The sequence below is a fragment of the Scatophagus argus genome, chromosome 7 (assembly GCF_020382885.2).
Source record: "Scatophagus argus isolate fScaArg1 chromosome 7, fScaArg1.pri, whole genome shotgun sequence".
Lineage (NCBI taxonomy): Eukaryota > Metazoa > Chordata > Actinopteri > Scatophagidae > Scatophagus > Scatophagus argus.
Genome location: NC_058499.1, coordinates 1,880,242 through 1,905,374, shown reverse-complemented (window position 1 = coordinate 1,905,374; position 25,133 = coordinate 1,880,242). Strand labels below are relative to the sequence as shown.

Sequence of the window (25,133 nt, the reverse complement as noted above, 5' to 3'; positions counted from 1 at the left end):
TCAAAATAAAATGGCTGACCTTTAATGGTGGTGTATTAGCAGTTGTCAGTGGAAGCAAACAGCCGGTGAGCACTTTCAGTGAGGTGTGATTCTCGGCCTGTCAGCAGTGTGACAGATGTTGGGTCAGTCTGTTCAGACGAGGACTAAAATGTCTCAGTTTGATCTGGTTTCTGGCAGGATTTGTTGTCCATACTGTGAAGCTGAAATGAGGATGGATGGATGGATGGATGGATGGATGTGGACGCAGTGTCATGGCTTTCATGTTATGGACAAAGATCATTTTTCCATTAATTTGACTTTTGACATGATGGAGACAGACAGGAAACATGGAGTGAGAGAAGGGCTGTGATGTGCGGTAAAACAGTCGATGGTGTTGAGGCAGGACCGCAACCCTGAACTCGACCGCATCAGAGCCAACCTGCATCGTGAGTAGTGAGGAGCATCAGGCATCACTGACAAATTCAGCTGCAGTTTATTTTTCTTTTCATTAATATGTCTGACCACGTTGTGTGTCAGAGGATTTCTACAGTAAAAGGACGTCTCATGGCTGATCTGTGGTGTTACTGCGCCATCTGCTGGTCAACTCACAGCATGAGGCTCTCGGTAAAAGACTTGTTATTGATCCTTTGTTGATACAAACGGATTCTTCCTCTGTACACCCACTGTATTCTGAAAGTGCTTCTCTTAACGTCCTTCTAACTTCTTTTAATGTACATCTTCCAGGGAGGAGACACCTGCTTACTGTCCACGGGTAAACCTCATCTGTCTCACCAGTCAGGACAGAAGAGCTCTGGTTTCTACCTGTCCTCGCCTTTACCTGCTTCTCTCCTGCAGAAGAGGAACACCTGAAGTGACAGACCAGAGCGAGGTGGACACTGCAGTTCACATCAGGTGCGTCACATGCTGACCTGTCCAGGAACTGAAGGCCTGCAGTGTGAAGAGACCCCTGACAGGTCTGAGTGTTGGGACACGAAGACACACATTCAGTACAGTCACAGCTCTGTCTTCAGGACACAAATCTGACTAAAAACTCTCTTCCAGTATAAATGAGGCAGATTCGTGCTGGTGTAATACGCTGACTTTCCACTAGATGGCACAAAAGAGCTGTAAAGAGTTGACAGTTTACTGAAACTTTTCAGACTGCGGAGGCGCACTGACACATTTGCACAAAACTTGGAGTCACTCAATAATACCCCGAAGGGACACAGTAAATATCTGTTGGAACATTTAGAAATGAGTGTACTTTTGGATTTCTGTGACTGTCCAGCTCTAACTAAACCCAATAGCAGCGTTTTCCTGAAGTTTCCTGTAAGAAGCCAAAGAACTGACTTTACATCATGTTGTGTTTGAGTTCTTTTTGCAAAGTGCAGAGCGTTTCCGTCTGGAAAAATGAATTCATCTGCAAACATGGAAGGAATCAAATTAATGTCACTTCAGCAAAACGTTCATCAAAGCTTCAAAGATTGTTTGTCAAAAAATGTCTGCGTGAGGAAACCGTGTTGATATAATTCACACATGATAATCCCTCACAGATTACAGATCCGTGTGGTATGTGTGCACTGTATCATCTGGTGTCCCCCCTCCCTGCAGCCCTCCTCCTCCTCCCCCTCCTCCTCCCCCTCCCGGGTCCTCTTCTCTCTCTCTCTCAGACGGAGCTGCGCGTCACCACCGGCCGCATTTCACTGCGATCTTACCGGCCTTCGAGCTCGAGGGACTGAGGCGGATCTGCCCCGGCTGGGATTGAACACTTTAGTCCCAGCTCCACCCTCTGCTGCGGAGGATCCGGACGGTCCGTTTTCCTTTTCCCGGTCCAGTTGGAGGACATTTTTCTGCTCTGGTTTGTTTGGTGATGCCTCCGCACTGGAGCCGCTCCAGCACGCACCCGAACCCGACAGGTGCGTCTCTGATACCCGACCAAAGACTTTGTGAAAGCTGTTTGCGCGAAGACGTTAAGGACACCTCGTTTTCTGTGTCAGTTTGAAGTTAAGATTTTGGCTTTTGGCTGGACTGATTATGAGAAACCAGAGATGGATGAGTCCTGCTGGAGAAGACATCCGTTTGATCTGACAGGTTAGACAGAAGCACACCATGCTGCTCCCGGTGTCGAGGTTGTTGTGTCTGTGGCTGTGCAGCGAGGCCGCCGCGAGTCAGTTCCTCTGGCAGAAAACAAAGACGACTTTCAGTCCTCATTATGAGTCCACCGCCGCTCACAGGAATGCGCAGAGCCGGAGATGGCGCACAGTCATCGGGGAGGACAATGGGGGCTCGCGCGGTGCGAGTGCGCAGGCCTCGTGGAAGGATACTGTAAACCCGCCATCCCCGGAGCGGCTCTGGGCGCACGTAGCGCGGCGCGCTGTGCGCAAAGGCGACGCAGAGAATGGAGCGCAGGGCATCCGACCTTTACTAGGAGACGACGCTTTACGCGCGGATGCAAACAAGGCTGGTGAGCCACGGAGTGGTGGATGCAATCCGAGAGAAGTACTCAAACAAACCCCGCATGGACGCACCTGTAGCCTCAGGCTGACTGGGCACAGCCGGCGGCAGAGACGGAGCTCAAAGCCCGGCAGGACGAAGCGCAACGAGCCGCAGCAGGACGGAGCCGCGGCCGGGATGGAAGCTCTGCCCGTGGCCATGGCGCAGGAACAAGAGGCCGGACCCCCGTTCGGACTCAACACCAGTGACTACGAGGAGGAGTACTCTCTGCCGGACTTTCCCGACACCACGCCGTTCGTGCCGGTGAACACGCGGACCAGGCGGAAGCAGGTGAGGAACCCGTTCTACCCGGTCACCGCAGAGTCGTACGGAGCGTACGCGGTCATGATCACCGCCGCCGTCATCTTCAGCGTCGGGATCATCGGGAACGTGTCGGTCATGTGCATCGTGTGTCACAACTACTACATGAGGAGCATCTCCAACTCGCTGCTGGCCAACCTCGCGCTCTGGGACTTCGTCATCGTCTTCTTCTGCCTGCCGCTCGTGGTGTTCCACGAGCTCAGCAAGAACTGGCTGCTGGGGGAGTTCTCGTGCAGGATCGTCCCCTACCTGGAGGTGAGCCGGGAGGGGGTTGACGTCAGGTGCTGACAGGTGACAGCAGGTCTGACGGGTCACTTTGCTGTTGCTTGGAGTTTCCGAATCAAAAGCTGATACTGAGTTTAGCTCCACCATCTGAGCTGCACAACAGCAACCTGACTGACCGCGTGCAGCTTCAGTGTGTCCAAAGTGATCCAAAGTTTGTGACATGAGATCATCAGATCAGATTAGGTGACTTAATAAGAACTGGTGAGTCAGATTTCTTGATTCATCTGGTTGATCTGAGTGTGAGCTCCAGATGATTTCAGTTATTTTGAAGCTGACAACCTGATCCGATTGCAATGAGATGATGATGATGAGGAGGAGGAGGAGGGGGAAACCTGTTCAAGGTCTGCTGCCTCCAGACTGCAGCGAGGGTTTAAATCAGGTTTAATGTCACCTAATGTGAAGGGTCTCTAATCTGATCCGCATCACATCAGGCTGCAGAAAACAAGACGCCTGCTGCTCAGGAAACATCCCCCCGTCCAATCAGAGTGAAGATCAGGATTAATGAAGAGTCTCTCAGACTGAGATTAGAGAAAGACGACCCCCCTCTGATCAGTCTTCATGTGGTCTGAGGTTAGATTCATATGAATGCAGACTCTTTGTTGAATCGTTGTTCTGGTTTGGTTCTGCTGAAGGGAAGCCTTAATGCTGACCAGTTCTGAACAGTTTGTGAGCCCTGACCTCAGCCCATCCAGCACCTTTAGGATGAGCTGGATCACCAGCCCTGAGCCCGACTTGACCTCCCAACGTCAGAGTCGGACCTCACTGATGCTCAGGTTCATGATGTGGTGGAAAATCTGAAATCAGGCAGTGAAAACTGATGAATTACGCTTAAGTGTCACATGTGGGGACGGCACGGTGGTGCAGTGATTAGCACTGTCGCCTCATAGCAAGGTTCAGACCAGGTTCGAATCCCGGTCTGAGCTCCGGGCTTTCTCCGGGTTCTCCGGCTTCCTCCCACAATACCAAAAACATGCACATTAGGTTAATTGGCTGCTCTACATTGCCCCTAGGTGTGAGTGTGAGAGTGTGTGGTTGTCTGTCTTTGTGTGTTGGCCCTGCGATTGACTGGCGACCAGTCCAGGGTGAACCCCACCTCTCGCCCGTAGTCAGCTGGGATAGGCTCCAGCTCCCCCGCGACCCTGACAGATAAGCGGTATAGAAAATGGAAGGATGTCACATGTGGCTGCAACGTTCAGCTGTCCACATACTTTTGGTCATGTGGTGTAAGTCGACTGAGCGTCTGAACTGTAAAAATCAGCCGCAGGTTAACGTGTTGTGTGGAAAATCTTTTGAATGTGACGCCTGGAAACAAAACGTGGCTAATCCTCTGAGCAGCAGCAGATCTCTGACCAGCTGCCACATCATGTCAGTCTTTCAATTTCATTTCATTTCATTACAAGTGAAATTAAGCAAACATAAACACATACGTTTATTTAAAAAATAGAAAAAAATCTACTCTTAAGATTTCTTTTTTTTTTAGTTTAATAAAATCAGTGAAGTGAAACAAGGTGAGTGAAACCACAGTGCAAACCTCAAACAAAATAAAGTGACATGCAGATCTGAGATCAGTCCTGTTGTCTCCTCTGACTGGTAAATGGAGCGTAAAACAGTGAGAGGATTAAAACTGAAAACTGCTGTCTGACCCCAACACACACACACACACACACTCACTTCTGTTTTAGCTGCCTTTAAAGAACACCATTACCCACAAGTCCTCAGACTGATGCAGGTCAAAGGTCAGCAGCTTGTGTCAGGTCAGAGATCCACCAGATCACATCCTGTTGATGTCAGCATCGGAGTGGTGACCCCGACTCATAATTCAGATTTAACGAGCGTTTCTAACCCTCACATTCAAAATGTGTTTGCATCCACATGCTTTTAGCACTGAATGGAAGCACACAAACACAATAAAATGTGACTCAAGTGATGTCACTTGAGTCGGCATCATTTGTCACTGCAGGCCTCAAATTTGAAAATGAAACCGATCTGTTGGTGCGGCTAACGTAGCCTGCCAGACGACACAGTTGACTTTCAATGTGGAAACCGTCAGTTGTCAGTTCTGATCCATTTAAAAACCGATCCTCGTGAGTCTCACACCCTTTTTGGGTGCACACAACTAAATCAGTAACTTTTCAACTCGATGTACAGGAAGTGAGGAATGAGACTGAAAACAGAAATGTTTCGTCTCCATCCAATTTTTCCATCTTTTAAGCTTCAACTCATGCTCTCTTCATCACCTTGCGTCTTTTTCCTCTGCACTGGTTTAATGGAAATAGCACCTCCTGCTGTTCATCATGACAAACTTAAACCTTGCTGAAGAGAGTTATTTACATTTTCTGTAAATTTGGATGAAAAAGCTTCCTCCTTAACTTGTGTGAACACACGAACACTCGCATGTTGTGAACGCTGGAATCTTCCCTCCGTGCAGTCTGTAGGACATGAACGCAGCACGCAGGTCAGTGAAGCGGCGAGCTGTGAGAATGAACAGCCGAACAGTGCAGACGTGTTTGGACAGCAGAGATAAAAAGTTGGAAAGACGACATCAGAAGAGAGTGTGGGTGGATGTTATGGATAACAGACACACTGCTGGGCTGGAAAAGCTGCACTGCAGTTTTGAAACGCTTCCTGTTGAATTTATTGCTTAAGACCAACAAGGTTTCATATTTCAGTCTGAAGCTCGATACTCATTTGTTATAAAATGTGGAAAACAAACCACAGGAGCTTATTTAATTTTTTCACTCAGAATCCACTGCCTTCAGTGCAAAGCTTAGGTTAATGATAAATACTCTGAGGGCAGCAACACCAAGCAAGGTGACAACCTGCAGACAAGAACCAGGGCTGAGGGGACAGAGCCTGCAGACAAAGACCAGGGCTGAGGGGACAGAGCCTGCAGACAAAGACCAGGGCTGAGGGGACAGAGCCTACAGACAAAGACCAGGGCTGAGGGGACAGAGCCTGCAGACAAAGACCAGGGCTGAGAGGACAGAGCCTGCAGACAAAGACCAGGGCTGAGGGGACAGAGCCTGCAGACAAAGACCAGGGCTGAGGGGACAGAGTCTGCAGACAAAGACCAGGGCTGAGGGGACAGAGCCTGCAGACAAAGACCAGGGCTGAGGGGACAGAGTCTGCAGACAAAGACCAGGGCTGAGGGGACAGAGCCTGCAGATAAAGACCAGGGCTGAGGGGACAGAGCCTACAGACAAAGACCAGGGCTGAGAGGACAGAGCCTGCAGACAAAGACCAGGGCTGAGAGGACAGAGCCTGCAGACAAAGACCAGGGCTGAGGGGACAGAGCCTGCAGACAAAGACCAGGGCTGAGGGGACAGAGCCTGCAGACAAAGACCAGGGCTGAGGGGACAGAGCCTGCAGACAAAGACCAGGGCTGAGGGGACAGAGCCTGCAGACAAAGACCAGGGCTGAGAGGACAGAGCCTGCAGACAAAGACCAGGGCTGAGGGGACAGAGCCTGCAGACAAAGACCAGGGCTAACTGGACAGAGCCTGCAGACAAAGACCAGGGCTAACTGGACAGAGCCTGCAGACAAAGACCAGGGCTGAGGGGACAGAGCCTGCAGACAAAGACCAGGGCTAACTGGACAGAACCTGCAGACAAAGACCAGGGCTGAGGGGACAGAGCCTTTCAGACAAAGACCAGGGCTGTACATCACTCAGAGGAAGCTTAAAAATCCAAACACAATTCTTCAGCAAGTAAAAATAGAAGCTGTTCCTGTAAAACCTGCACATGTACTCAGATCTAATCATAACATCTGACATTTTGTTCTGCAAACGTAATTTCTTATGGTTCATCTTCACAGTTTATAATTGGAGGTCTTTGTTGTGACATCAGGAAGACGAGTACAGAGAACGCTGACAGGTGTAACTTTACGTTCTTCTCTTCCCAGGTGGCTTCTCTCGGGGTCACGACCTTCACTCTGTGTGCTCTCTGCATCGATCGTTTTCGTGCTGCCACCAACGTGCAGATGTACTACGAGATGATCGAAAACTGGGCCTCCACCACGGCCAAGCTCGCCGTCATCTGGGTGGGAGCTCTGCTGCTGGCGCTGCCCGAGCTGCTGATCCGGCAGCTGGTCACCGAGGACGGCGACCCGCCCGATGTGACCCCATGTGAACGCTGTGTGGTCCGGATCTCCACGGACCTCCCGGACACGCTCTACGTCCTGGGACTCACCTACGATGGCGCACGCCTCTGGTGGTACTTTGGCTGCTACTTTTGCCTGCCCACACTGTTCACCATTTGCAGCTCACTGGTCACGGCCCGCAAGATCCGCCACGCGGAGCGGAGCTGCGTCCGAGGCAGCAAGAAGCAGATCCAACTGGAGAGCCAGATGAACTGCGCCGTGGTGGCGCTGGCCATCCTGTACGGCTTCTGCATCATCCCAGAGAACATCTGCAACATCGTCAGCGTGTACATGGCAGCCGGCGTACCCAGGAGGACTCTGGACATCCTGCACCTGGTCAGCCAGCTGCTGCTCTTCTGTAAGTCCGCAGTGACGCCGGTGTTGCTGTTCTGTCTGTGCCAGCCGTTCACCAGGACCTTCCTGGACTGTTGCTGCTGCTGCTGCGACGAGTGCGGCCCGCCTCGTTCCCCCGCCACCGCCGCCAGCGACCTCGACAACGAGTGCACCACCACGGAGCTTGAGCTGTCGCCATTTAGCACCATCCGCAGGGAGGTGTCCAACTCCGCCGCCTACACCGCTGTGGGGACGCACTGCTGAGGTCAAAGGTCGACAGCGTTAGGCGGAGCTCGTCAGGGGTCATTCCCCTGATGTGATTAGTAATTTGATTGGTGGACGCCTCGACGTATCAGGCTGTAAATTCCCGAGTTCTTAAAAAACTTGAGCGGAATCGATTGCAAACCGTCGAACACACTTGTGTTTACTTACGGGACCGAAGACGCCGCTGTTTGTTTATTCACGGTTTACAGAATTTCTATGAAGTAAACACACTCAGTTAATGTCACTTACATGATTAGATCTTTTTAATAAAAGGTGGCCTGAGTAATCCTGGGAAAAAAGTTGATTGTTGAGTTTCACGACATGAGATAATTAAATTGACTTTATTTTATTTTGTCTGTTTCTCAGAAAAAAGAGATTATTTTACTTTAGAGTTTAGTTAGTTGACTTCTGCACCATTTAAGATATTCATGTCTTATTTTATTTCCTTTCAGACTTTAGTCAGCCAACATGTTGAAATATGTGCTTTCTTATAGACAAATTTTATGTCTTCCTGTGTTCAGCAGGTCAGCTAAGATAAGCTAAGCTAGCAGTTCATAGAATAAATTAATCAAATGGGCACCAATTTTCGAATTTCAAAAATAAATTTTGCGTGGAAATAGTTTCAAACTTTCCAGGAAATTAGGAGGAAATCACAGACCCTTTAAATGATGAATGATGATGAAAGTGTTACCTTAAATTGTGTTGGGATAACAGACATAAAAACTTACCATCAGCCGTGGCTGCTGTCAGCACCTGTAGTTTAGTCCTTCTGGATGTTATTGGTTGTTTTCCTTCCTTGTGTGAGTGGGTCAGTACAGTATAGTAAAGTAATATATTGAGAAAGCTGTTGATTTGTTTTGCTGATGATCTTGTGAATCTGGCTGTTTGTTAGTCTTCATTCTGTGTTTGATAGCAGAAAGACTGGACTCTGCTCAGTATGTATGTTTTTTATTTAGCTATAAGTGTCACTTCAATTAAAAGTTATTTTAAAATAGATTTTATTGCACCTGGTTTGTATTTACACAGGTAACAGACAGGTCATTTGTTCATGGCGGCTCAGTGGGGTCCTAACAGGGCGAGCAGCTAAATGAGGGCAGTCAGTTTTTTAAAAAACATTCCTACGTTCAAGCAGCAGTTTCAAATAAAACAAACAGCTAATGACATGCTGTGGCCTCCATCACTGACAGTTACAGTTAAATAAAATATGAAATTATATCCACTACAATCAATCCAGTTATTCAATCTACTGTTTGTAACTGCTTTTGCTTGTTAATGAACCCCTCATAATACGTAAGATAGTAAAAATCGTTAGCTGGGGCTGTCATATTTGTTTCTGCAGTCATCAACAGATGGTTGTGTGTTAACTTATTGTCCCGTTAGCAACTGAGTTTGTTCAGAGGTTCAAAGCTAACAGAGCCGGTTAGCACTAGCATGTTTCAAGCTAGCGGTAGATGCATAAATGAATAGATTTGCGACCTGTTTTCCCCCACATTTCAAATGTTTCTGGAAATGATGTTCTCCTTGTCTTCCTGGACCTACAAACACAGACCAGTTAACATCAGGATCTTAGAGCTGTTTGTTATGGCCAGCAGTTTTAAAGGTTTCAGTCCTGTCATCATGTATGTTCCTTTAAAATGCTAATTTTATTCTCGGGTTTTCTCAGCACTGTACTGTTTAGCTTCCACTGTTAGCGGCATGCGTGATTTGGTGTTTCGTGTTGATGCACAGACGGACACAATATGAAAGAGAAAGACTGATGATCGAGTTGTTCACAGTTTAACCACTACTACAAATGTGAAACTGAATATCAGATAAACAGGCTTTTGCAACAATCTCAGCGAGAAGAAAAGAGAGGGAAGTAGACGTGCGGAAGGAAACCTGTTGATCCTAACTGAGTGAGACACAGTCACGTCTCTTCAGAGGACACAGCCGCCATTGTTTGTGCAGCTCAGACTCAACACAACATGTCCTCCACCACTCAGAGTTACAGTCAGTCCAAAAGAACACTGGACATGGACAGAAACCGCTGAGTCTGGTCAAGCGCATCACTCAATTATCTTGAAAAGTGTTTTGCTTTTTTGTTCTCTCAAATGACAAAAAAAATCCTCGTTCTCCTCTGATTACATTTAAACTGCTGCGTCACACTCAGCACAAATCTTAGCATATGCTCTCGCCATCGTTTCGTCATCATCGTCACCACCCAGCCAGGCTGAACACAGCACGCCATTGTCCTCGCCTCCCGTTGTCATGGCGACGGAGGCGGTCTGCCTCTCAGCTGGCCGTCACAGTGAACAGTCCTACAGTACGGCAGACAACAAACCAAGGCTCATTTATGCTGAAAGAAGCTGCCACTGATGGCTTCAGGTCTGATCCAGCGCAGTGTGGCGGCTAAACATGTTTTTACTGCTGGTTTGGTGAACGGCTCCAACATTAAAACTGCAGCAGGTGTGCATGTTAACAGGTGCACCTGAGCAGCTGCTGCTTCTATTCAAATTGCTGTCCAATGAACCGCATGCAGCCTTTTTCAGGTGTCCACATCGTTAATGTGAACTGTGTGAGCCACCAGTGTGAAAACTTACAGGTGATGCGGTATGAGGCCTTCAGCTAGTAATTGTGTTAAAAGGTATTTGAAGTTGAACTTTAGCTTAGCATTTAGCATGTTCTATGGTTGACTTCTCACCTGTCCAGGATGTGCCCTGCCTACCTAATGTCATCACACCATGGCCTGACCCCAGCAGCCTCGCAACCCTCATGGACAAGCAGGTACAGCTAATAGATGGCTGGATGTTTGAAAGGTTAACATTCAGTTTAATGTTTATGGTGTTAGCATGCTAATACCTAGCATGGTAGCGTAATTTAAAATGAATATTTTATTTAAAGGCCTTTTGGTTTGTCCAGTGAGCTTTATAAGCATGCTAATATGGCAACATGAAAAAGTTAGCATGTTAGCATCAATTACTGAATGTAACATGTTTTACTTTTAGAGGTGATGACTCAGACAAGTTTTTGACGAGAAAGACAGTCAGAAGATTTTTGTTTTTTGTCCGAGCTTTATCAGCACCTGGACAAAAGGCCACAGCATGAACCTCAGAGAAAATTCATGTTCCTGAATGCAGGCAACATGAATTATTTCTGCACTCGTATCTGATGTGAAGACAAGAAAACATGTTTCATTCAGCTGTCAGATACTTTTTTCATAAAAATCTGTCGCTTGCTTTTCCTTTCATGGCCTGTGATAATCACGTAATGTTCTTGTCTAATTGTGTTCATCACAGAATCAACAAGAGGAGACTCTTTGTATGTAAACCACATTCTTCTCTAATCACCCGTTTGGCTTTGATTATTTGTTCCCTGGCACCAAACTTACATGTTCGAGGCTTTTGTGGACGAGGCTGGCGGCCCCAGTCGCTGCTCCAGTAATTAGACGTCCCCATTCATTCAGAAACAATGGGGCAGCGGGTACACTGAGGCTCCGCTGCTGAACAGGCTGCTCACTGACCTTCTCCAAAATGCTCCCAGGACTGCGTTCTGGAATGAGACGGACATCCTGGGAGGTCCAGGATCGCTGCCCCCGATTGGTGGACAGGAGCCAGACCTCCACGGCAACCAAACCACTCGTCCTGGAGGGTGCAGACTCAGATTTTCTGCTCAAAACATCAACACGGCCATGAAACAACCGGCTCGCCTGCGTGTAGACGTGTGTGTTTCAGCTGTTGCTCACAGACAACAATAACAACACACCAGCAGATTGGCAACAGCTGATTGTTTCTAAAACAGATGATCAGTCTCACGGGGGTCCTGTTCTGCTCTTCTGCTGGGCCAAAGTGTGGGCCATCGACTATAAAAGAAGAACCCCAGTTCTTCAGGTGTTTCTCTGACTCTGCAGCCGCCCCTCCTGCTGAAGGGCCGTAATGGAGGCCCTCATACCCAAACTGTCTCTTCGCATAACAAACCGAAACCACGCAGCCTGAAGCGTCGCCTCCTCACACGGTCTGCAGCTGAGTCTCACATCCAGAAAAGGCAAAGAAGAGGAACTGCAGGCTTCTTCTGAAAGACGAGAGGAGACACGCATTTTCAGGATGTCTGATGTGTCTGTGCAGCTTGTTTGCTCTGGTTTTCTGCACTGGATGCAAAGCTGCAGAAATATTTATTTTCATCAGAAAGAGTCTGTAAAATAAGAAACATAAGATGATTCAGTCAGTACACACAGGACTGTGTTAAACTTTAAACCTGGTAAGACCTGCTTCTCACCAGGAGCTGTTGATGCTGATTTAGCAGCAGCAGACTCAGACTCAAGCAGAAAAACAAAGTTAAAAATAGTTTCATTTTGGGATGCCACTGCATCACATTTTCTCAATTCTTTTTTCCTTCACTTGAAGGCCACCCCAGACGGCGTTTTGTCATGTTCGTCCTGTGAAGTGACCTGTGATTATCATGTCATATCTCATTTGTTTAAGCTGTCCAAAAACATCCTTCAGATGATTCAGTTTCTACATACAGTGTAGAGTTCAACACTCGCTTACGTTAAGCTGAGGCACCATCTTTGGCGATTAAACCACAGCATCGTCAGGCGAGAGCGTGAATAGATAGATGGATAGATAGATATGCTTTATTGATCCCAGGCTGGGAAATTACAGAATGTGTGCTTGGCCTCGGTGAGACACATCAGGCTGAGGGGTTAAACATGGTTATGAGTGGAAATGTGAATGGGGAAAGGATCTGAGCGCCCGTCCGCCCAATTATCGCTGTGAACGAGCCCTTTTCACAAACAGTTTGAGTCAGCATCCATAATGCATCTGCTCTGACAGAAAACAGAGGCTGGAATCGTTTGATGGACCGCAGCCTGCCTGTTGTTGCTCGGAGCACATTTCTAATTGTGTTCCCGCCTGACAGTGCTGGGTGAAACATGGGGAGGGGATGAATTCCCTCAGTGGAGACTCAGTTTGGGCAGCGGGGCGTTCACTCACAGCCGGTGACCTAGAAATGTTACTGCAACCCCCAACAAAGGAGAAGAAGTGGGACAATAAAGCTCTTATCCCCCCCCAGGATGACAGCTTCCATCTGACAGAGCAGATTATACAGGCAAGAGGAGGACCGGGCCGGGCCGGGCCGAGCCGAGCCGAGCCAGGCCGCCACAGCACGCAGGGAGACGGCTCCACCAGGACTTCGCTGAGCCATCAGCTGTCGGGTGTGTTCATACCAAACAGCTTATTTGGGCCTTCTGAGAGAGGACCCCTCGTGTTACAGTCTCACTTTCTTTCTCTGCTTTTTGTTTGCTTTTTATTCACATTCTCCTGGCAGGAGATGCTGTCTGCAAAGCTAAATTCAGGGATCAGAAGTTTCCTGTGACCTGTGAATTGCAGTAAAATAGAGCATAAAGTGGGATATTATGATTGACAAGTCCCTACCAACCTCAAAGCTTCTGCCCTCTCGTCCAAAAAAGCAATATGGTGACGGCCATCGTGCCAAACATGTGGTTTCAAAACCGCAGTCTGTCTGTCGAGATGTTTTCAGCTGCTGGACGCTCTGCAGAAACCAGGAAGAGATTTCAGACATGAAATATTCATGGCGTCCACAACAGGCCGGCTGTTCATGAGAGCAACTCCGTCACTCGGATCCGTCTGAAGGACCAGCTGATGCTGACGGGTCCTGAATATGGATGAGAAGACGTGAAATGATGTGTTGTGACATAAAATCTCACTGTTTTCTGGAATTCAGTCATTCACACAACAAAACAACGAGTGTGTGTTTCAGTGTCCCGGACGCTGCCGAATGTCTTTTATTTCACAATGAACTGCGCTGGGCGGACAGATCCAGGCCAGCTGTTTGACCCTGTTCCCAGTCTTTATGCTAAGCTAAGCTAACCAGCTGCTGTCTGTACTGCACAGACACACGTGTGCTACCCAACTGCATCGTCCTGTGCAGGGAATCAGAAATGCAGTTATGTGCAGACCTGTAGAACAAATGTTCTCCCAGTTAAGTCAGTTTTCTGGTGAGTCACAGATGCAGCTGCAGACTTTGTCCTCCAAATACTTGATTATCGTTGATCAAAATCCTAAAAGCTCGTCTTTGTTCATCAAAATACAAAGTTTTTTTTCTTCGTACCTTGAAAAACAGCCGCATACCACACCTGAATTCAATAATAAAGAAGTCTGTTCCAACATTTTTGTCCATGTAGTTTGGCTCCACCTGACTTCTCCACCTGGTACTCGGTCTCCCCACCCTGCATGTTGACAGGATTAGTTCCCTTCACTTGTCATGCGACTTAAGGCTTATTTCACTTGTGACCTGTCATGTGTCATATCAAAAATATGTGCACACGCTGAGATTAAAAACTTAAAGTGGACTCCTGGTCTTGAGGAGCCAACATATTTAGTATTTTTTAGAAACTGAGCTGCGATTAAATTAGAAGAATCTCATTCGCTGCGCCAGAAACGTGTGTCTCTCAGATCTTCTTCTGTGTGAAATCAGAAACAGCAGTAGAGACACGACGATCGCAGCCGTCTGCCGCGGCAGAAAAATGTTTCTGACAGCAGGACTGAAAAGAGAGGGAAAAAACAACCCTGCTGCCCGGTGGAGGACAGACGGCTGAGTCAGTACGATCAGTGACGCTCAGAGTTACGCAGCCCACGTGAACGCAGCATTATGCTCTGCTCCAAACATAGATTCATATTCACATTTTTATGTATTTTATCATCTCTCTTGAGCGTTGCATCAGTTATGTTTTGGTCAAATTCATCTTCAGTCACAGGCAGGCTATGACCTGAAATAACCCAGCCTCCATATCTGCTGTTTGGAGCCACTTTGAAATGATGCTGGGGTCTCTTCAAAGGGTTTTCAGAAGAATCAACACACCGCAAAACGGGAAGAATCGAGAGGACTTCTCATTAGTTCAAATAGTCAGCTCAGAGGGACTGGCCAGCCTCAGCAAGCAGCACCACCCTCAACCCCACCTCCACCCTTTTCTCTCTATGTGCACCATCATTAGCCAGTTCAGTTTTAGAAATATTCTGTCCAGTTTCCACCGGTCAGTAGTAAGTACTCTCATTAGAGTTAGTATTGGTACCGGACTGTCTCCTGCGTGTGGAGTGTGTGTGGTTTAGCCAACACATCGTCAGAAAAAAAACGGGTGAGACTGAAGTGTGGAGAGACAGAACTTTGTCTCCCCCTGCAGGACACAAACCTGCAGTGCAGCTCAGACTGCAGCAGAGCTGAACGACTCTCTGTTGCACCAGCAGATCTGCAGCTGTGACAAAGCACTGAAGGCAGTTCACTCAGAGCGACCTTAAACGTCACTGAAAACATTCACATTGACAAAAGTCTTAAATAGTCCCTCTTGAATGCCGTAATGACAGCTCAAACATGTTTTCGTCATGGGATTGTTGTGGATTGTACTGCAGGAGTTTGTTAAATCACTCAGAGACAGCAAAGCCAGGAAGACCACCGCAGCAGAAGAGAAAAGTTCTGGAAAATTAATAATTAACTAATTAATCAATCATCGTTCAGTGGTTAAATGATCCAACAGTTTTTTGCTGTTTATCCAGGTCATGTGATTCATTATGTATCAAAGAGGAGAGAGGACTCGTCGACAAAACCCACAGTCCTCCGTCGGCACATCAGAGGTTTACAGGAGGTTAAAGTAGCCAAATCGAGTTAATGCCGGCTGTAAAAACACGAACCCATCAGTCAAGTGTTTCCATTGGCTCAAAGAGGGACTGAACTCCCGACTTCTCCTCCTCCTTCCTTCAGGCTTCTCTGCCATCTAGTGTTCATATGTCTGTACTTCATTTTCACTGTCCTGGTGGTGTCTGTCCACTGCAGCAAGAGGACAAATTTTTCCCCTAAACCCGAGGAAGCTGGAGGCTTTCTTACCTTAGTGCACCTTACAACATTTTGTTTTTCTTTGTGGGAAAACTTACATTTTTTCCCCCTCAGGACAAACCTTTGACAAAGTGAGGAAGTTATTGTCCTCCTACAAATAAACTGGAATCAAATGTCCCTCTGTAAAGAAAATGTCCAGAAGAGACATTTATAGCAGAATTGAGTGCAGCCAAATCCTTAAATTGATCCAATTTGTTCTCACCTGTGCTTCTTAACTCCGCCCACAGGAAACAAATCAGCCATCTCCATGGAGATGGACACCTGTAGGAACATTTAAAGGGCCAGCTGCCTGCTGTCAGTCCTTCACGTCGCTCTGCCTTGAGCCGAGTGTCTAACATGCTGAAGTTCAACAGGTACGTTTCAAATGTTCACCATCTGATCTACACCACACACAAAGTGCTGACGAGTCAGAGGTCACCAGACTTAACCCAGTTCATCCCGACAGTAACGTGAAGGCCTGAACCACAAGCACCACCCTCAGCCCAAAATCTCAAGACCAGCAGATGTGATCCTGATCCTGGGATAAAGATCTGGTCATCTAATTCCACTGTGGATCCAGAACAAAAGAAGGTGAGCTTGGTACTGATTTTCTTTTTTCTTTGTATAAGATAAGATAATAAAGGATTATCTTAACGCCATCTTATCTTAACCAGGAACATCCTGATATGACTGGGAATCAAATGAAAGAGTTTGACTTGCGTCATGAAAGTGTCACGAGACAACTTTTGTTGTAAAGGGAATTGAATTGAACTGAATTGGATGTAGAGAAATGCAGGATAAACGGCACATATTTAAACTTTTATTCGGTGCTGGTATAAAAAAGACAGAAACAAAACAATATTCACTCTGAATTAAACAATTAACAAATGTAGCCAGCAGTGCACAAATCCCCCCTGAGCAGCCGTCACTCCAAAAGTCTGTAAACTCTGTAATCCTGATCTTGTGGTATCTAAATTCTTTTAAAGACAAAACCTTCAAGATGAATTTTATCAGGAGTGTCAGAGAAAAAAAGCATTTCAAAATCGGAATAATTCTGTTCAAGATTAAAAAGGATTATGAATCTTTGTTCCAAACTGTTGAAAGATCTGGAACGAGTCCACATGTGGTCTTTGAACTGATCATGTTTGTATGTGTTAAGTGAAATTTTGTTTTATGTTATTTTTATCTATGGGCAGCAGTGCCAAAACTTTATGTTTAGACCTTAATGATAACAATAATAAGACGAAGAACAACAATCAACAACCACAACAATAATATTAATAATACATGTTAAACCTCACCGCAGTTGCTCACATATTCTGAGAGAAAGTCGTGCGAATGAGACAGAGATTTGGCTAAACTGAATTAAAAACACCTTTAATGGACAAACAGGTGGAAGTTACTGAGGAAGTGAAGCTGAAATGTCGTTGAAACTGTCCTTTGACTTCCTGCCACCACACATCTCGCATCTTTACATCACAACACGCTCCAGGCAGAGCAGGATCATCGCCAGCAGCAGGGGCTCGGGCCTGTCGGCACCTCGACTCCTCATGGTGGACACGACGTCGTGGACGACGTTGACTATCAGCACCGATCTGCACGGCTTCTCGCTGTAGCACATGCAGTCGAAGTGGCGGTCGAACCAGTTGATGTCATCTGAGGAGAGGCCGCCCTTCACGGTCAGCGGGCCGCCGCGTCGCTCCCGCAGGATCTGGTAACGCCTGGGGTCGAGGTGGAGGAAGACGTCTTCGTCCCAGCGCTTTCTCACGCAGCGTCCTTGGCCCTGACAGATCGCCTCGCTGCAGAGTTGCGTTGCCATGGAGACGTTCAGCATGTACGGGTTCATGACCTCCTCCAGGTGGCGTCGAGCGTCAAAGCAGGTGTCCTACGGGATTTTGGGAATCAGTTAGTGGCTATCATGTGAATACACAAAGAGAAGAACAGGTTAAAAACCTTCCCAGAAAATCCCAGAGTGATGTCACTTTCCACCTCAGTTTCGGGGACATGCATGTCTCCCCAGGAAATGACGCCGGCGGCACCAAGAGCAGCAGCTTCTCCGATGGTGTTCACCAGATCGAACTGCAAGGAAAGAAACATACAGTGGCAGACAATCAGTCACACTCGGTCATGTTGATGAACCAGCAAGTAGAAGTGATGGTGCTTGTGGTGGTGGTGGTCCTTCACTTTCCTGATATTGGACAGAACTGTCAACTCTGTGGAGCAGACAGTATGGACCCACAGATATCATCTAGAGAATCAGATCCGTTAACAGCTGACGGAACCTAAAGCTCCTGCGCTGTTGCCTGCAGTTTAATATCCCTCAAGTTCTAAATCAGGACAGCAAACACCCGCTAGCCACTGAGAGATTAGCATTAAACATACCTGTGAAGCATACATCGTGTCTACAGGTGTCACAAAGGTGTGTCTGACCTCTGACATGTAGTTGTCGGTGCTGTCCTTGTACACAGGGCGGATGTAGGGATAGACAGGGATGGAGTAGGATTTGTCGGGCAGCGTCGACACCCTCATGGTTTCCTGCATGCGATGCCGCACGAACTGCCGGGCCTGAAGGGAGTCTCTGAGCACCAGCTCCAGATAGATGGACGGAAAGAGTGCTGTGGACTCCTTCCAGAGCCAGAGCAGTTCGTCGTTCCGGCGCTTCTCGATGGCGGGACACTCGCCGGTGAAGTCCACCATGTTCTGTTTGTAGTTGTAGTTGTAGCAGTCGGGGTACAGGTAGTAACCCCAGAGTCTGTTGGGTCTCAGATTCTTCCCGATGCGGATGGATCGAATAAAGTACCTTTTGGCTGCAAGTTCGAATGTGAACTTCGCCTGCTTCCCTGCTTCCTCATCAGACAGCGACACATTGTTCTGCTGGACCACATCAATGGAAACCTGTCGATAAATGGCTTTGCTGCCCCAGTTTCGAATCCACTGAGGCCTCCACTCCTCAAAGTCAAGCACAGCAAAGCCAGGCTGGTTGGCAGGGATGTAGTACTCGATGTCGTCCTCGGCCAACTTGTGGTGCTCCTGCAGGTCTATCAGCTGCGGCAGGCCCTCGTTGTACCTCTTGCCGGTGCGTTCGTCCAAGTAAGGGAAGATGCCAAAGCGGTCGGTGTAGAATATGGAGATGCTTTGGTTGGTTGCTGACTTCAGTGTGCTGCTGATAAAGTGGAAGTAGGAGAGGTCGAGGGGCATGCCGAAGCGGATGTCGCACAGCTCAGTCGGGGCGTTCCACATGAACATGAAGGGTTTGCTGGGAGGGATGGGACGATCTGTCCTCGGTAAGGCTCGGGCGGAGCTCAGCAGGGCCAACGTGGTGATGGTGATGGAAAAGAAGTGACGGTTGTCATCGAGCACTTTGACTTGGTTCATTTTGGAACTGAGGAAATAGAAACATACATAAGGTTAGAATCTCTACTTGTATTCTCTTGGGTCATAAATGTTCAACGATGAACACATTTTCAACAGGTGGTGGTGCACAAAGTATGAGACCAACTGCAGCTGGTCGGGTACCTGTTCAAAGTCTTAGTAAAGAGTAAAAGCAGTGGGTTTGGATGTATTTTTACAAATCTAAATTTGAACATTGCATTTTGTCATCCTCACAGCGAGTAGAATCTGTTGCTGTTTTTGAAAAAGACTTCTGACATCATACAGGAGAAGATGACAAACACTGGAGGTTTTCAAATGTTCCATCAACTGTGCATTAATAGACAAAAACTCTACATCACAAGAGCGTTTGATTTGATTTAAAACTGACTTATTTTAACATGCAGAATGTCACCATTTATCTGGCAATTTACTTATCTTTTTGACAATATGAGATATGAGACATATTCAAAATAGGGTTAGAAGAGTGAGCAGGTTTATTTCCTGTACAATGTGAAGAGCTGACAGGAAGTGGACCCAGCTGTTACCTGGCAATAAAACAAAAAGGAAAGATAATTCGTGTGTTTGCACTGTTGCCCCATCAGTTTGATGTTTTCCAGCCCCATAATCGCCCACAATAACACAAATACGCTGATATGATCTAAAATAAATAATGCAAATAATGAACATGAACAACAGCACTTAGTTAACAACAATTATTTATTTATTTTTCCAGCTCAGCACATCAGAGCACAATTCAAAAGTCAAAACAAGCAGCTGGAAAGTTTTGGAAGCGTCCTGGAAAGCAGCACGTGACCCAACTGCAGCCAACATTCACGTGTTTTTAATAACCCGAACACTCAGAAACTGTTGTGGTTTAACCCTCAGCGGCTTCACTCAGTTTCTCTTGTAGCTCTTCACCTGACTGACTGACAGTATCCTGCTGACCCCTTGAGCAAGGCACCTCACCGGAAAATCACCTGAAGAGAGGAGATTAAGAAAAAAAACAACCTCCCTGAAAATGTTAGCGAGATTAATCCACAGCTGATCTATGGAGGACAGGAACACTCGCTGCATGTGCCACAAAACCAAAAGGTGAGAAGGCTCCTCGAGGTGCTGGACGGGATTCTCTGAGGGTGCGACACCTTTCGTGTCCCCTCAGGTGACCCATCGTTAATATTCAGATTACTGATTAGTTTTGTAAACTGAGTTTTACAGATTATTTTCCCATCTCCCTTAAAGGAATAAACTCAACATTTTGGGTTGATGTGTTCGCTCTCGTTTGTCACTCCTGTCATGTCTGCCATCAGCCGCCGGCTGGTCTGATCTGGTGCTTCTGCTCTTTCGTAAGCCATACAAAAACCAAAGTGTGAAATTTTTCAAACCAATAAAGGACAAACAATGATTAATTAGATAAAATGCAGTAAAATTCAATAAAATAAAATAAAACAAGATTAAGATAAGATTAATAAATAAATAACAAATTCAGATTAATAGGATCAACGACTAAGAAAAGCCAAGCGATAAAAGTGAGTCTTAAGAAGAGATTTAAAAGAGGACACCGAGTTTGCCCGCCTGAGATCCTCTGGCACGGACTTCCAGAGTTTGGCGGCGTGGACAGCGAAGGCGTGGCCGCCCTGAGTGACGAGCCAGGATTTGGGCACTGACACCACGGCCAGACCGTTAACAGCTTTAAAAACCAGCAGTAAAACCTGAAAATCAATTCTACAACTCACAGGAAGCCTGTGAAGGGCAGCTAGAACGCTCACACCTGTGTGTGCGTGTGTGGCGAGAAACAGATAAATATGTTCCCTAAAGCCTTTGGCTCTTTGCCTTTAATTTATTTATTATTGACTAGTTTCAAAATTAAAGTTTAATATATATATATATGATAAATAATTTTACATCATATGCAAAATAATAAGCACCTGTTCATTAAAACATAATAAAAAATTAAGATTGTGAAAGACAACATTAAAGGTAATGTTATTACGCAAATGTTATTTAATAATGATAATAAATAATATAAAAATAAGTACATAAATAATAATAACAGTGATGATTAATATTGTATATATTTAATACAAAGACACAGGTAAAGTGTTCTCACTTTATGTTTACAGTAAACTGTTCAGCTGCTGGTGCTGATTGATTGATTACGTTGACATGGTGACATGACAGGTGTGACTACAGTATTTTTGTCTTGCAGCCTGACACTTAATGATTTAAGAGTTCATAAGTTAAATGAGCTGCAGGTGAACTTGACCCCCGTAACGTTCAGGTTAAACACCACTTAACCTTTGAACCCAGGTGAGACAGTTAAATGAGACGTCGTTAATAAGCACCAACCTGCTCTGGAGGTCCAACTTCCTGCCGTCCAAACTGCACAATCAGTGAGCTGTAAAACGATTACCTGTCAGTGATGAACACCAGCCTCGCTCTCCTCTGAGAGTCGAACTACCTCCTCTTTAAATAAGCTGTTACACGAGCTTCAATTACAGGCCCAACACCTGTGGAAACTTGTCAGAAGCGAATGATTTGCTGGCCTGAGGTGTTCTGTTATTTATTGGGACGACCTGATGTGTTCCAGGCGGGGGACGAGTTCCCTCCTCCCTGCCTGGAGGAAGATGACTGAGGAAGCTCCTGGATGAGGACAATGTGTGGACACACCGCTGCTCATATCCAGGGCTTCTGCCCCGACACGCAAAGAATGCAGCCAGAGTTCGAGCTTGGTCAGCGGCGGTTGGAAACGTGCCGAGCTGAAGGAAATCTCCCCGGTTTCTATTTCCTCATCATGAAGAAGACTGACGTGTGCGTGTGGTGCACTTTGCAGAGCAGGGAAAGTGAGGGAGCTGTGCTGAACTTTGACCCCAAGCCACACTGACCTCCTGGCCCCATTGAGACCTGCAGGTCACACGAGATCTGAATCAGGACACGGTCTGTGGTTGAGGGGTGTTTACACCTGGTGTTAACAGGTGGTCTTTACCTTGGCTGAAGAAGCGGTCGTTGTTAGCTAAAGGGAAGAGATGGAGTCGGCTGACCTTTGACCTTACAGGGTCTGATTGGGTTTTTTTATGAGCATATGGTCATGTGATACAGGTTCCATTTACACCTGCGTCCCCCCTCCACCATTTGTAACCTGTAAATCATCTCACACGATGAGCCAATCAAATGTGTGCTTCTCTGCAGACACCTTGAGAGACGAGATGACAGAGAAATACAAGAGTTATCTCACAAGTCGAATCCGTCTTCTGTTACAGCCATGTTGGTGACGTGTGTTGTTAGAAATAAGCTTAGTGAGCCATTTCTCTTGTGATTGTGTGAACAAAATGATCCTTTATTATCTCCAACAACAAACTGTGACCTTCTTCCCTTGCAAACTTAAACTGAGAAACATCTCAGGTGACATTCCAGACACAGCAGGTCCGAAAACCGATTTGTCCCTCACGTTATCTACCATCCATATTGATGGATGAGGTCCCGTGTGGGACACTGGAAGAAGAGGGTTTTGGCCTTTCTGTCGTTTAGCTGGCGCTGATGACATCTCTGCTGCAGGGAAGAGCAGACAAACATGCTGGGGTTCGCTTGGTGGGAAGATGGTGGGCAGGAGTCGATCCCGACGGATTCGCCGAAGCGATCGAGGAAAATTTTGCTGCACTTTGAGTGCAACCCCAAGAAGAAGCTGCTCTTTTTCTCTTTCTCGTAAAGTACGATGCCGTAGGTTGAGGCTGAATGAAACCTGAACAAAAACGAGACCGTGGTGTCTGTGATGTTTTGGAGCCTGGATGGTCTCTGAAATCGTTCACTTTTCTCTGCAGTGAATTATCTGACCTCAGACTCCACCTGACCCTAAAGCCCTAAAGTCTCGCTCCCAGACGAGCAGGATTTTCTGCAGTGATATTGTCAGTTATCAAAACAGACACACATAATAACATCATAATGACTGCACTTTATTCAGGTGTGTCAGGGTGTTGATGTGATGTGTTGATTCGCTGACACGCCTAAACGGATCCGTCACTGATGTTCTTTATTTACTTGAGCTTTTTGTGCTGCTTGTTTTGATTGGGACACTTGCTGGTTTTTGAGTCCGTCTCGGTCTAAAGGACATTCTGTCCTGTGTTTGTTTTGACTCAGACCAGCCTTGATCTTGTGGGCATTTTGACGTGACGCAAACGTCCACTTCAGGGATGAACTGATTCGGATTTGGACGTCAAAGATTAAGTCACCTCAAAAAGCACATTTTTAGTCATAACACAAGAATTCATGTGCTACTGACGACTAAACTTCATCCAAATGTCTAACAGGATAAAACGACAAAGAGATGACATTTCCAAAAGGTCAAAGGTCAGCCTCACTGTGACATCATAGTGTTTCCTGTCTGTTATTCAGCAGCAGAACTCAGGAACCGAAGGGCAGATTGGGACCAGATTTCACATGTGGTCCCAGACCGAACTGGTGACTCTGATCTTCAAACTGTGCTGGTTGTGTTGATCTTCTGTGCTGCTGGGTTGGACGTGTCTGTGAGCAGCAACATCCACATGTGAAGCTTCGTAGTCCACCACATGCTTGTTGGTTTTGATATATTTCAACACATATTTAAATTGTCAGAAAAAAATCAGCATGATTCTGCACCAAATTTACATTTCATCCCACACAGTAGTCGTTGAGTTATTTCAGCGTGGACCAAAACTGTGATGTGAGTAGGGCTGCAGTCATGCACACCTGTAACACAAACACCTGACTGCACCAAACGCACCACTGTTTCTGTTGGATTGTATGGCCGTTAATTAATTTAACACATAAGAAGACAGAAAATGACTTTCATGTCGGCTGAGGTGACTCTGCAGAGTCACAGCGGTCACTTCCTGCTAAAACAGGAAACAAAGGCGGATGAATTATTTGCAGATTAACGCTTGGTCATCTTGTTCCCGTTTTCAGACCTGTGAAGAGTTAGACCACATACAGGAAGTTAACATGGCTGCAGACACACTCAGAAACTTTGCAAGTCCTTCTATCTGATCATTTCTAACTTCTCTCTGCTTTGTCTCAGTAGAAATGTGGGAAAGGGGGACCCCAGGACCCTACTTCAAGAACCTCTGCTCTACAAAGAATCAGCTGATCTCAGACCTCACCTGACCCTCAGGCCATAAGTTCTTGCTCCCAGACGAGCAGCAGTTCATACAATAAATATGTTTAATGATCAGAAACAGGCACACATAATAACATCATAATGACTGCACTTTACTCAGGTGTGCCAGGCTGGTTAATTGTCACGCCTAAATGGATCCATCACTGATGTTATAAATTTTACCAGTTTTTCATGCCATGACAAGTCAAAAGGTCTGCGGTGAAGGAGGTCTCTTACTCTCACACTGGCAGACACTCACGTCCAACATCCACCCAGAAGATCCTGAGCAGGCAGAAAAGCCTGGGCTGAGGTTTAATCATTAATGTCTTATTAAAATGTCACTTGTATGTCAGACGTGTCTTGATTGACCGATAAGAAACAGATGTAGGATTTACTGTGACGAACATCAGGTCGGTCTGAAATCGGGACCGCGGTACTTGTGTCCAGTCTTCAAATTTGACTTGGACTTGTTTCAGACTTGTGGGCATTTTGACTCGGACTTGTCTTATGGGTGATTCACTTTGACTTGTGTCCTGTGGTTGCTACAACTCAGACCAGTTCCCTCATGGGCATTTTGACCGACTGTCCTCGATTTCCTGGCTGTTCGGGTCTCAGACTTGTGTTTGTCTTTTGTCTCAGTGTGTCTTTTGGCTCGGACTGGCCTCGGTGGCAGACTCATGGACGTTTTGAAGCAGACTTGTCTCAGTGTGACGATTTTGGCAGATTTTAGGTGTTTTTGTTCCTGTCACACGAGGACTGTAGAAACAGATGAGGTATGAGGCACATCTTGACGTGGTCTTGAGTCCATCTGGTCTTGACACAATTTTAAAACTACTTGAACGTGTCTAAGACTTGATGAATTGGCCTTCATGACACCCTGACTGAAATAATCTGATTTTATCAACCTGTTTATCAGTTTTTGCTGTTTCGTTAAGTGTTAATAAAATCACAAAATGCAAATAAA

The 25,133-nt window shown here is 46.5% G+C and overlaps 2 protein-coding genes across 3 annotated transcripts; one reads left to right on the top strand and one right to left on the bottom strand.

Moving 5' to 3' along the window:
• The first annotated feature begins 214 nt into the window (after positions 1-214).
• Positions 215-8,808, top strand: gpr37a (G protein-coupled receptor 37a). 2 transcript variants are annotated; one of them, XM_046394047.1, is made up of 3 exons: positions 215-603; positions 724-3,048; positions 6,979-8,808. In XM_046394047.1, the coding sequence occupies exons 2-3, from the start codon at positions 2,089-2,091 to the stop codon at positions 7,810-7,812; spliced, it is 1,794 nt and encodes a 597-aa protein (XP_046250003.1). In that variant the 5' UTR covers positions 215-603; positions 724-2,088; the 3' UTR covers positions 7,813-8,808. The 2 variants fall into 2 exon arrangements, with proteins under 2 accessions (XP_046250003.1, XP_046250002.1); XM_046394046.1 differs by having other exon boundaries at positions 215-3,048.
• Positions 8,809-16,591: 7,783 nt separating this feature from the next.
• Positions 16,592-19,051, bottom strand: LOC124062034 (hyaluronidase-5-like). The gene is made up of 3 exons (XM_046394458.1): positions 18,103-19,051; positions 17,662-17,751; positions 16,592-17,557 (listed from the first exon to the last, which is right to left on the bottom strand). The coding sequence occupies exons 1-3, from the start codon at positions 19,045-19,047 to the stop codon at positions 17,144-17,146; spliced, it is 1,449 nt and encodes a 482-aa protein (XP_046250414.1). The 5' UTR covers positions 19,048-19,051; the 3' UTR covers positions 16,592-17,143.
• Positions 19,052-25,133: the final 6,082 nt, after the last annotated feature.